At 43.4% G+C, this 13,959-nt stretch overlaps 1 protein-coding gene across 1 annotated transcript in view; it reads left to right on the top strand.

The window, feature by feature from the left end:
- The window catches only part of LOC124772482 (follistatin-related protein 5-like), a 503,208-nt gene that overhangs the window by 430,254 nt on the left and 58,995 nt on the right, over positions 1 to 13,959 (top strand). The window contains exon 7 of the mRNA XM_047249332.1: positions 1,403 to 1,535. Coding sequence (XP_047105288.1) covers positions 1,403 to 1,535 — 133 coding nt within the window. The remainder of the gene's footprint in view (positions 1 to 1,402; positions 1,536 to 13,959) is intronic.

Genomic DNA, 13,959 nt, shown 5'->3' with positions numbered 1-13,959 from the left:
TTTTTTTTTTTTTTTTTTTTTTTTTTTTTTTTTTTTTTTTTGCTGATGGTTGGTCGGGTTGTTGTGGGGTAAGATACCAAACAGCGAGGTCATTGGTCTCACCTGGTTAGGGAAGGACGGGGTGGGAACTCGATCGTGCCCTTTCAAAGGAACCATCCTGGCATTTGCCTGAAGCGATTTAGGGAAATCACGGAAAACCTAAATCAGGATGGCCGGACGCAGGATTGAACCGTCGTCCTCCCGAATGCGAGTCCAGTGTGCTAACCACTGCGCCACCTCGCTCGGTTCGGTTTGCTTGACTGTAATTGCCAGTTCTTTGTCTTTTGCTTTTGCTATAGTACCACATAAAATTATGTAATCATTAACCATGTCGCCTACTGTGTGGGCCGAGAAGTATTATAAATTTACTATCATTGCATCGGACCGCTGTGGATGAGACTCTGGTAACATAAAAGAACTTTCTCGAATAATAAGGTACAAAAGACGCAAAAGTTGCCTGTAAATTACGTTATTGTTGGTTTACGATTTATCTGAGCTTCAGAATAGTGTTCAGAGTATGCACTTCTCCCGATAAGTACGGCACATTATTTTCTTAATCATTACGACGCGAATAAAGGCGGAATTGCGTCTTTCTGTCAATAATGATGAAGTAAATATGAACTTCTTTGGTGCCGTCCCATCTTCGAAATGAGCGGGACAAGATATGAGTAGAGAGCAGTGTGAATGCTAGCCCTACTTTGTTACTTTGTCGAGGGTGATGAAATGTATTTCGTATTATGTGTCGATAGGACTTCTGTTACACTAGACGCCGAAGCGAGAGAGATAGTGCATTGAGCATGTACGGCAAGAATATTCGTGCTGTTTAATATATTTGACGCCATGATCCAAACCTCCTCTGTTCCATAAAATACGACGGCGCAACTCGGCGATCTTATGACGGCATAACTCGACAGCTGTGAATAAGTAGTTCGGCTGTTTCCGCTAACTAAGCAAGTGCACTGATTCGGATTTTAAAGCAGTTTATGTCCGACAATGAACTACTTACTTCTACACTGTCTCTGATGGTGTCTCACGCAATAGGAGGCGAAATGTCACGCACCAAAAAATGCGTTAGATCAATTTTTAGATAACAAGTGTCACAAAGGAAATAAACATCGGCAGTAAATTGCTCCACTTGTGAATCCTGCAGTAAATGGTGATCCTGCAGTACATATTGAGACACATTAAGCCCTGCGGTATACAGACAGCAACTGCGGCTCTCGGGACTTGACTTGTGCTTCCCACCAATCACCCGCAGCTCACTCCGCTAGTTTCTGTTGCTGACACCGGTAACGTCTCGTCAGACGAGTTGCAGGTGAGAGTGGAACAGGTTGTCACTGTTGGGCACGGCACATTGCTGCAGATGGCGGCCAAGGAGCAGCTGAGCCAGCTGTCCAAGGGCTGCAGCCTGGGCGACATGCTGCACTTCGACGACGCCAGCAAGGACGGCCGGCTCGACATCAACGAGTTCTACACCGCGTTCAGTAAGTTATACAGTAAGTTGCTCCAGCCAGCGGCGGCCCCTACTGGACGGGCCAGCCGCCGCGGCCGCTCCGCCCTCCCCACCCACCGCTTCTCTCCTGAACTCTGATCTCCCCTACAAAACACTCCACCACTTCGTCCAATAATAAGCGCGGTGATCTCATACGGACTATGGTCGCAGGTATGCCGCTGGCTCGATGACTTTCTGGCTAACCGAACCAAACACACTCTTTGCGGGTCATGAATAAATCCGCTCCATTTGTATTTGACTAATGCTTTATTTGGATAAAATTGTATACACGACTTGCGTTTCAGGATTAAATACCATCGTCAGCTGCTTGACTGCGTACGGGAAAGTCGTACCAGTCATGTAAAAAATCCATCAAATTTATCAAGTAGCATTGGATCGCTCCCATACAACAAAGCTGGTCAAAAGATTGAACGGTGCACAGATAACTTAGTCTTGGTACTGACTTCCTTGTTGCAGAGGAGACTAGATCGTAGCTGAGTGCTCATTGTATTAGCTTTGCTACACCTCGCTTCCAGTTCTTTCACTATGTTGCCATCCTGTGAGAATATGCATCCTAAGTACTTGAAACCGTCCACCTCTTCTAACTTTGTTACTCCTAGAACAAGTGGACGGTTTCAAGTACTTAGGACGCATATTCTCACAGGATGGCAACATAGTGAAAGAACTGGAAGCGAGGTGTAGCAAAGCTAATGCAGTGAGCGCTCAGCTACGATCTACTCTCTTCTGCAAGAAGGAAGTCAGTACCAAGACTAAGTTATCTGTGCACCGTTCAATCTTTCGACCAACTTTGTTGTGTGGGAGCGAAAGCTGGGTGGATTCAGGTTACCTTGTCAATAAGGTTGAGGTTACGGATATGAAAATAGCTAGGATGATTGCAGGTACTAATAGATGGGAACAATGGCAGGAGGGTGTCCACAATGAGGAAATCAAAGAAAAACTGGGAATGAACTCTATAGATGTAGCAGTCAGGGCGAACAGGCTTAGATGGTGGGCTCATGTTACACGCATGGGAGAAGCAAGGTTACCCAAGAGACTCATGGGTTCGGCAGTAGAGGTTAGGAGGAGTCAGGGTAGACCAAGGAGAAGGTACCCGGATTCGGTTAAGAATGTTTTGAAGTAATAGGCTTAACACCAGAAGAGGCACCAATGCTGCACTAAATGGGGGATCATGGAGGAATTTTATAAGGGGGACTATGCTCCAGACTGAACGCTGAAAGGCATAATCAGTCTTAAATGATGATGACGATCATGATCACTGGATCTGACATGCTACTTGATAAATTTGCTGCACTTTTTACACGACTGGTACGACTTTTTCGTACACAATCAAGCGCTTAAGATTAGATTTAATCCTGAAATTTGGGTAAGATTTTATTCAAATAACGGATTATTGAAGTACAGCTAGAGCGGATTTATTCATACGAAGAACCCAGTACGTTATAATGGACTGTGGATGTTGAACAGAAGCGAATGTAACATCACGACGTCCCCCAGTGAAGTATAATAGAACCTTTAAAGTTCTCAAGATACATAAATGATTTATCAGAGTCAATGGCATGATGAGAGTGTTCACTTGCGCTTCTATAGTCTACAGGAAAGTATCGCCATTGACAATCGTATGGAAATTTCCATTTGATTTAATGAATGACAGTGCCCTTTCTAAAATTGCTATCTCTTTTTCTATTAATTCCTATTGTCTGAATACATAAGCAGTGCGTACATGAAATTCTTATTGGTGAACGCGAACGAACCAAATAAATCGCTACGCCCGCGGAGATACAAGTTACTAAAATTCTAATGACAGTAGTCAAGAAATGTTGAATGGAGGATAGCATATTAGAATAAGATTCCTTTTAGTGCACCACTAAAAGGTTTGCTCTGGGACGTGCTCAAAAATCAGTTGTAATTACACGGAAACGCTCACCAATCGCAAACGATTTATTGTCCCTAGCCTCAACATACGAAGCAGTGGTGACTTTCTGCTTGTAACGACTCTTCGCGTCTTTCAATTTCATTATCTCAAGGACAAGTGAAGATTAAGTAAACTTTCTTTCCTCAGATCAGAGTCAGCGAGTAAAATTATGAAATAATAAAATTACAGCATCTCTGGCGTAGCAGACACACGGTGATAGATATAACTTTTATCCTCTTTCCTCTAATGTATTTGAAATAATTTTAGACTGAGACGCTACATCCTCATATATACATAAGTGCAGGATAAGGTCTGCAGTGAAGAGAAAGAAAAGGTTAGCATCTTACTACATGACTAATTGTCAATATCGGGCGAATGTGACACCGTATAAACCTTTAGGGGCAATACTAAGAAGTAAATGAAATGGGATGAACACTTAAAATGAAAACTTACATTTAATTTAAGAACTATAAGACTGTACATTTCAGTTTTTAAAGGAAATTACATATAACATGATAATGTGAGTAATATTAGAGAGCATCGTTCCAGAGTTTGAAGTCCTTATCAGGAACATGAATGGAGTCAGTGAACGACATCAGAGACCGGTTGTTAGAATCGTAAGGAGTGGGATAGCCTTTACGAGGCTTTAACCGAATTCTCGGCGAACTCAAATGAGTCATAATTTTACTCACTGAAATTTATCTGAGGAAGCAAGTTGTACTTAATCTCTACTTGTCCTTTAGGTAGTAAAATGGAAAGACTCAAAGACTTGTCACGAGCGGAAAGTCGCCACAGTTTCGTGGGCTGAGGCTAGGGACTTAAATCGCTTACGACTGGTGAACATTGGAAGAAAAAATCGACTTTTTTATTCAATGTCCGTGTAATTCCTACTGAAGCTTTGGAAGAAAAACGTCGTTGTTCTTGCGGAACCCTGTTGGATAAATGTAGAGAACTCATTGAGGATTACAGACTATTCTGCTGCCAGCACTGTGTATCTCGTGTAGATATTATGAGACTAAGACATGAATGCACTGTGAAAAATCAAAAATGTTTCACCTGCCAGCTGTTTCTCTACATAATCGCCGCTCTGACTTAGAAATGTGTACTAGCGTTGTACCAACTTTCCAAAGCCATCGTCATAGAATGCAGCCTCAAATCGTTTCCACCAGTTCTATGCGCTGGTCTGCATCTCGTTGTCTGTGCCAAAGTGTTGCCGTCATAGCCAGCTGTTATAGCAAGCGGAGCTGGAACCGATAGGGAGCCAATTACGTGCTGTATTGTGGGCGATCACATACTTCCCATGGAAAACGCTGCACGTGCACCTCCATTGCTCCTGTGGAGTGCGGCCAAGAATTGTCATGAAGTAGGAAACGCATGACAGTTTTTATGTGGGCTGTATGACATCAGGAAAAATCTCTCACCAGGTCCTCATACTTGGCGGGTGACACAGTTGTTCTACGCATCTTTACGGCTTACTGTGCTCTCAGTACTGAAAATACTGATGTGATGCAGTCGACAGCCACACTAGAGACAATGCCCAACACATATGTGCAAAGTGTCATCGAATTTTCACTGTGATTTCCATTTCGCTCCCGATTAGCCCTTACTTCCCGAACAGCCCTCGTAAGAAGAACATCAACAAAACAAGGGTAATGGAATGTAGTCTGATTAAATCAGTAAATGCTGCGGCAACTGAATTAGAAAATGATGCACTATAAAGTAGTACATGAGTTCTGTTATTTGGGCAGCAAAGCAATTGATGGTGGTCGAAGTAGGCAGAATATAAAATGCAAACTTGCGGTAACAAGAAAAACATTTCTGAAGAAGAGAATATGTTCATATAGAATATAAATTTAATGTTAGAAAGAATTTTCTGAGGATATTTCTACGGAGAGTAGCATGGTACAGAAGTGAAACTTCTGTGATACGTATTTCACACAAGACTAGAATAAGAGTAATGAAATGTGTTGTAACAGAGGAATGCTGAAGACTGAATGCGTGGAATGAATGGGTCGATAACTGGTACGGTAAGGTAAAGGGAAAGGTAAATCTGTCATCAACCGGAAGATTGGTGTGAACACCACAACTCTTTACTAGGCATACAACTGGAAGAGGTATGTCATTCCCTTTCTCCCACCTTCGAACTTACCCACAGGGTTACAGGGCCATCTATAGTTTAACTTGGACTCAGGGCTACGGTGCCCCTCGGCACACATTCCCAGAGGTGAAAGCAGTAGTAAGTGATAGCTCAAAATCCTAAGAATGACCAGGAATCGAACCTAATACTTTTGGATCCGTAATACGGCATTTTGCCACTGGGCTACCAAGCAGATACAAAACTCAGCTGGGGAAAAATAAATTTATGGTGTAGATGACCAGCTCTGGCACGAAAAACTGACTTCTGCAAGTCACCTGTATGTTATGTTGACCCATAAAATCGCATTACCGGCCGTTTCGTGAGTAATAATACAAAAGAATAATACTTTTCCCAGGTCACCAGCCTTCCTTACGCACACACAACAGAAAACTACTTCAGTATTATTCTTCTGTATTATTACTCGTGAAACTGACGGTTAATGCTTGACTGATATGTGACTTGCAGTAGACAATTTTGCGTTCCAGATGTCAATGACCGAAACTGGTAGCAAATTAATAAATTACTCTAACGTAACCAACTTTCATGAATTCTCTGAAACATAAAAGATAAAAGTTATAGGACGCAGTCTTACGCATCAGGAATGCTTAGGCATCAGGACACCATCAATTTTGTAATAGAGTATATTTGGGAAATGAGGGCTGGGAATTGCAGTGGGAGTATACCGTATATAGGTTGAAAAGGATACTTGTAGTAAATGTGCTGAGATGAAGACTTGGATAAGATGAACTAGCGTGCAATCTTCGGAGTGAAGACTGCAACAACAAGAACAACATCGTCAAAAATGATGGAGTGATAAGATGATTCAAGGTTCGACGATTATGTCGTACCACACCAGTATACGTCACACTGCCAACACCATGCAACATATAGATATGACAATTTCATCTGCCTAAAAACTTTTATAGCAAAAGTAGAGGAAAGTATTGATGAAATTTTGTCTGTCACTAAATATGTTTCCATTATAAACTGCATATGGAAAGAACTGAATCAAACCTCTTTCCATCTTGTGGCATTATGCCATTGAATTCCAGCCCTTTTTGTTTAGTGAAAATTCAGCCCTAGTTTACATCTTAAAGCTCCCTTTCCATAGCACAGTCGGTTTAGAAGGTTTCCTGCCCGTCTACCGAGAATGGCAGTGAATGTAAGTTGGTCGCCAAGCACTACGGCCTAGCGACCCGGCACGGTATGACGGACAGCCTGCTCCGCTTGGTCTTTTACGTGGCGAGTTTAAACGCGCGCCCTCTTTGTGTGGATTATCGCGTCCTGTTCGCCACCGCGCTCCGTCCGCACAGGCCAGCAGGGGTCGGGCGACAGGCGTCAGTCCCTGGCGCGACATTAACCTCGTCTTTGACAAATGGTTCCCTTAGACGCCTGGGAGCGCTAACCGCAGACCCGGCGCTCGCTCTGCGCATCAATCACGCCTGCCCGCGCTACGAGCACTCGCCACCTCACTCCTCAGCCTGTTGATTAAAGCGCTTTGTCTGCCCAACTGAGACACGGAGGTCGCATTGTCCGGAATTAGAGTAACTTCGGCCCTCACGGCCGCTTAGTGTGGCTTGCCTGTTCCGCACATCTCTTGTTCCGTAGTCTCGGCTGAGGCGTCTGAGACATTTTGTGTCAGTATTACACGGTTGCCTCTGGAGCGACGAGCGAATATTTTAAATACTTTCCCACGTAACTCTGTAATTTACTTTCAAAAACACCACTTCCGTCCGTTATGGTGTTTTCTTTACTATCGAGCAGTGTTCTCTTCGTTCCCAAAGAAAGCAGGTGCTGACAGATGTGAAAATTACCGAACTATCAGTTTAATAAGTCACAGCTGCAAATACTAACACGAATTATTTACAGACGAATGGAAAAACTTGTAGAAGCCGACCTCGGGGAAGATCAGTTTGGATTCCGTAGAAATATTGGAACACGTGAGGCAATACTGACCTTACGACTTATCTTAGAAGAAAGATTTAGGAAAGGGAAACCTACATTTCTAGCACTTGTAGACTTAGAGAAAGCTTTTGACAATGTTGACTGGAATACTCTCTTTCAAATACTGAAGGTGGCAGGGGTAAAATACAGGGAGCGAAAGGCTATTTACAATTTGTACAGAAACCATATGGCAGTTATAAAAGTCGAGGGGCATGAAAGGGAAGCAGTCGTTGGGAAGGGAGTGAGACAGGGTTGTAGCCTCTCTCCGATGTTATTCAGTCTGTAAATTGAGCAAGCAGTAACGGAAACAAAAGAAAAATTCGGAGTAGGTATTAAAATTCATGGAGAAGAAATAAAAACTTTGAGGATCGCCGATGACACTGTAATTCTGTCAGAGACAGCAAAGGACTTGAAAGAGCAGTTTAACGGAATGGACAGTGTCTTGAAAGGAGGATATAAGATTAACATCAACAAAAGTAAAACCAGGGTAATGGAATGTAGTGGAATGAAGTCGGGTGATGCTCTGGGAATTAGATTAGGATATGAGACACTTAAAGTAGTAAAGGAGTTTTGCTATATGGGGAGCAAAATAACTGACGATGGTCGAAGTAGAGAAGATATAAAATGTAGATTGGCAATGGCAAGGAAAGCGTTTCTGAAGAAGAAAAATTTGTTAACATCGAGTATAGATTTAGGTGTCAGGAAGTCGTTTCTGAAAGTATTTATATGGAGTGTAGCCATGTATGGAAATGAAACATGGACGATAAATAATTTGGACAAGAAGAGAATAGAAGCTTTCAAAATGTGGTGCTAGAGAATAATGCTGAAGATTAGATGGGAAGATCACATAACTAATGAGGGGGTATTGAATAGAATTGGGGAGAAGAGGAGTATGTGGCACAACTTGACAAGAAGAAGGAACCGGTTGGTACGACATGTTCTGAGGCACCAAGGGATCAGAAATTTAGCATTGGGGGGCAACGTGGAGGGTAAAAATCGTAGTGGGAGACCAAGAGATGAATATACTAAGCAGATTCAGAAGGATATAGGTTGCAGTAAGTACTGGGAGATGAAGAAGCTTGCAGAGGATAGGGTAGCATGGAGAGCTGCATCAAACCAGTCTCAGGACTGAAGACCACAACAACAACAACGTAAATATTTTAAGTCACTCAGCATTAGTCTCTTAACATAGTAATTAATACAAGGGTCGGATATAAATGTGGAAACACCAAAAACTCGGCACATTACCATGCTTAATAGGTCTAGGAAACACATTTGCTTTCAACACAGTTTCCAATCGTCTCGGAATGGTACAGTTTTCAAGGAACTCATATCATCCTTCTTACAAAACTGCGACAAGTTCAAGTAACGATGAGGACACTGGATAGTGATCACACACGCTTCTCTCCAAAGCAGACCACAGAGGCTCGATAATATCGATGGTCCCGGCAGAGGTTCGAGTCCTCCCTCGGGCATGGGTGTGTGTGTGTTTGTCCTTAGGATAATTTAGGTCAAGTAGTGTGTAAGCTTATGGACTGATGACCTTAGCAGTTAAGTCCCATAAGATTTCACACACCGTTGAACAGCTGATAATATCGAGATCTGACGCCTGTAGTGGAAAGGGGAGATGCGGCAGCTCATACCCGTGACGATGCGAGCTGTGTGAATAGCCTGGCGTCTTGGAACACAGCATAATCGTTAGACAACAAACATTGTACCATGAGATTGGCCTGATCATTCAAAACGGCCAGATAATCCTTGGAAATAATGTAACTTTGCAGAGCAACCATGGGGGCCATGGAATAGCACGATATGACAGCCAAAATTATCACCGAACCCTCCGCCGTATTTCAGTCTTGGCATGTAAACTCGGCAGAAAGTTAGAAACAGCGTAAAACGAGACCTGTCCGATCAAATTACTTTCTTCCATTGTCTATGGTAGCGGTTTTTACAGCTTCAGCACCTTGTTTTCCTGTTATGGCCATTTACATCACTGACGAGCCGTTTTGGAATTCCAGCTCACCGTGAAACTCCCTGCTTCTAGAGGTCATTTCGTGTTGTTTTGGTACTGACATGAGACACGAGTGCAACATTCAGTTCTGCAGTGACTTTTACAGCTGTCGTCCTCTTATTCTTTGTCACCGTCCTCTTCGATGACAGTCACACACTTTCGTCCTCATTATAACTTAGCAGATTATGTTTTCCTCTTTCCCTGTACTCTTTATAAATCTTCAGTATAGTAACTCATGAAAAATTTCGGCTACCTTGGTTGCGGAAGCACCCATTATACGCCACGAAAAATTTGCCCACGCTCGTATTCACTTAGCTCCGACAGAACACATTCACAACTACACAGAACACTGTTCTGACCACCACTGACACTTGGGACGGGTTGAGGATATTACACAGGTGAATTCTGTAGTGAAATACGACAGCTCCACCGGCAGGCTTCACTAGCACCTGCATTTATGCTCGAGAATCCATTTCTCGTAATGTTTTCACGTTTTTGTTCAAACCCTGTAGATGAACCACTTTCATTGCTTAAAATAGTCTTGCTGAACGATTCATTCGAGAAGCGCACACTCTGGAAAGTTGTATTACACTGCCTGCTTCTCATCTACCTACTGCAATAAAATACGTCATCATACCAAAAGCACGTAGACATTAGCCCAATATGGTGACAATGGATGTATTGAGTCTCGTTAGCCGGCCGGGGTGGTCGTGCGGTTCTAGGCGCTACAGTCTGGAACCGCGTGACCGCTACGGTCGCAGGTTCGAATCCTGCCTCGGGCATGGATATGTGTGATGTTCTTAGGTTAGTTAGGTTTAAGTAGTTCTAAGTTCTAGGGGACTGATGGCCTTAGAAGTTAAGTCCCATAGTGCTCAGAGCCATTTGAACCATTTGAGTCTCGAGAGAAGACAAATATGGGTTTCCTCACCTGAATATGTAACGAAAAATCATTCTTTTAAACGTCGGCACGCTATAAAAGCTTAGTATGCTTACAATATAACATTTCTTTAACGAGTATCTTAACATGATACTTCATTAAATTGGGAAGAAACAAACTGCATATGAGTTATTGTCGATTCTGTATACAGCTTAGTCGCAGAGACACCATTCCTTATTATAAGCAGAAGTTAGAAAGACTTAGAATTTCATTACATAACTCCATCATCAAAACTATTCATTTACTTTCACTTGTATCTGAGACCTTCATATGAGTGATTTACTAAACTGCAGGACCAAATACTAATTCAAAATTGATTTCCACAAACATGGTGATGGCCTGTTATGTCTGTAAAACACTCTAGACACTCTTCATTTTGTTTGAAATTCTGGAATGAAGGCATCAATCCGTAGCGACAATGGTCAACTCGCACAACGGACTGGCCCAAAAAATTAAGGTTGAAGGGGAATCTCTCGTGTGATTAAGGATGGGAACTCAAGCTTCCAAGTGTCCATGTGACTCGTCCGTCAGCGAACGAGCACTTTGAAAGCAGTACTCAAACCAATATAATCCACGTCCTTTAGCGTTTACGTGTTTACACTTGACAGTACAAGAAAGTTGTAAAATCTACAGCGGACTGTCAGCTACTTCTGATTCTGGTTGTGTATACTGTGCGCTTTACGAGCGCACTGCATAATAGTGAAGAAAGTTTGTCATACATGTACTTACGCTATGTATCTCTCCCTATTATGTCGAACGCATACTGAGCACACTCACAAGGGAAGCGTACACCCAACGAGACAGTAATTTCGCTTATCTCTCCAACGTTTGCAGTACGTTCTTACGTGGAACGAATGCTGCCATAGTACGATGCTCTTCTCATGCATTTTCAAGAAACCGAGATTCAAAATTTTACGAGCGTTTTGCGTAGCATACATGAGCACCAGCTGTCTAGAGCGGCGTCAGCGCAACTAGCTAAAGTGGCTGACTGGAAGTCTTGCACCATAAACATCGAATGATGTTTCTTCCGAAAGAAACTGTTTTCATTGCATTTCGTTGCCAATGTGTATGTTGACAACAAACATCAACTTGCCACTGATGTCACTGTAAACAGGGGTGCTACTCCAACTTCACTTCCGGCAAGCATTCCTATAATCACAACTACAGCTCTGTCTCCAAAAGCACTTAGTTATCCAATGACACACAAACACTTATCTTGGAGAGATCACTGTACAGTACTATAAGTCTGTGACAGTCCTGAGCTAAGATTAAGTCCAATTGTGTACAGTACAGTCTCACAACCGGCATAGGCAATGCAGTGGCAGTGTCATCCGGTGTCGCAGAGCGTCAGGTCCTTCTGCAGACAGGCCAGCTGCCATAAACTGGGGCGGTAGCGGCGAAAGTGACGCCCGAGTGGCTCTGCTTGGAGCTCTAGCTAGAACTCTCGCAGGAACGCTCCCTCGAACACACATTGGTGGTTAAGCTGTGAAGCGTGATTTCTGTCCTGGTGTGCCGTGATGCATGCCGCGAAACTGTTCCGCTTTGCTAGCAGCCTCTGCCAGCAGCCCGCTAGAATTTCCTGACGGACTCGCTTCGCCTGGAGAGTCGGACGCTCTGCGGAACTTGTTTTGTTTGAGGTAAGTCTACTTTGCAGGCGTTGTGACGCACGGTAACGTTAGAAACAACAATAAAATACATTTTCTGGGGATGATGATCCATAGCTCATATATACATGAAAAATTACATATAATTGCCATGAGCTGCTAGTAAAATATTTATGCAACCAATTTCAGTCGTCTTACTATTATCAGGTTCATAAAAGTATTCACACTATCATGTGAAGCGAAATATAAAATCGTTACCGTCTGCCAATAAAGCCGTGAATAATATGTAACAGATCAACGACGAAATTTATATTACGATATGAAAGAGTATTGTTCATTGTTTAATCACCTGAGGACAACGATTTTATATTTCGCCTAACATGATGCTGGTAAATACACTACTGGCCATTAAGATGACGTGCTACAGACGTGAAATTTAACCAACAGGAAGAAGATGCTGTGATATGCAAATGATTAGCTTTTCAGAGCATTCTCACAGGGTTGGTGCCGATGGCGACACTTACAACGTGCTGACATGAGGGGAGTTTCCAACCGATTTATCATACACAAACAGCAGTTGACCGGCGTTGCCTGGTGAAACGTTGTTTTGATGTCTCGTTTAAGGAGGAGAAATGCGTACCATCACGTTTCCGACTTCGATAAAGGTCGGATTGTAGCCTATCGCGATTGCGGTTTATCATATCGCCACATAGTTGCTCGCGTTGGTGGACATCCGATGACTGTTAGCAGAATATGGAGTCGCTGGGTTCAGAAGGGCAATACGGAACGCCGTGCTGGACCCCAACAGTCTCGAATCGCTAGCAGTCGAGATGACAGGCATCTTATCCACATGGCTGTAACAAATCGTGCAATCACGTCTCGATCCCTGAGTCAACAGATGGGGACGTTTGCAAGACGACTTTTGCAGCAGCATGGACTATCAGCTCGGAGACCATGGCTGAGGTTACCCTTGATGCTGCATCACAGACAGCAGCACCTGCGATGGTGTACTCAACGACGAACCTGGGTGTACGAATGGCAAAACGTCATTTTTTCGCATGAATCCAGTTTCTGTTTACAGCATCACGACGGTCGCATCCGTGTTTGACTACAACGCGGTGAACGCACATTGGAAGCGTGTATTCGTCATTGCCATACTGGCGTATTACCCGGCGTGATGGTATGGGGTGCCATTGGTTACACGTCTCGCTCACCTCTTGTTCGCATTGACGGCACTTTGAACAGTGGACGGTACATTTCAGATGTGTTACGACCCGTGGCTCTACCCTTCATTCGATCCCTGCGAAACGCTACATTTCAGCAGGATAATGCACGACCGCATTATGCAGGTCCTGTACGGGTCTTCCTGGATACAGAAAATGTTCGATGCTGTCCTGGCGCATTCTCCAGGTCTCTCACCAATTGAAAACGTCTGGTCAATGGTGGCTGAGCAACTGTCTCGTCACAATACGCCAGTCACTACTCTTGATGAACTGTGGTATCGTGTTCGAAGCTGCATGGGCAGCTGTACCTGTACACGCCATCCTAGCTCTGTTTGACTCAATGCCCAGGCGTATCAAGGCCGTTATTACGGCCAGAGGTGGTTGTTCTCGGTACTTCATTTCTCAGGATCTATGCACCCAAATTGCGTGAAAATGTAATCACATGTCAGTTCTAGTATAATATATTTGTCCAATGAATACCCGTTTATCATCTGCATTTCTGCTTGCTGTAGCAATTTTAATGGCCATTAGTGTACCATTTCTTTGACAGTTAGGTGATATGATTGTTCAACAGGATAAGGTACATCGAAAATTTGGTGCTACGACGCAACGTCCTCTCAGTGGTGTATAACGACAGCG

The sequence above is a fragment of the Schistocerca piceifrons genome, chromosome 1, assembly GCF_021461385.2.
Source record: "Schistocerca piceifrons isolate TAMUIC-IGC-003096 chromosome 1, iqSchPice1.1, whole genome shotgun sequence".
Lineage (NCBI taxonomy): Eukaryota > Metazoa > Arthropoda > Insecta > Orthoptera > Acrididae > Schistocerca > Schistocerca piceifrons.
This window is presented reverse-complemented; position numbering and strand designations above follow the sequence as displayed.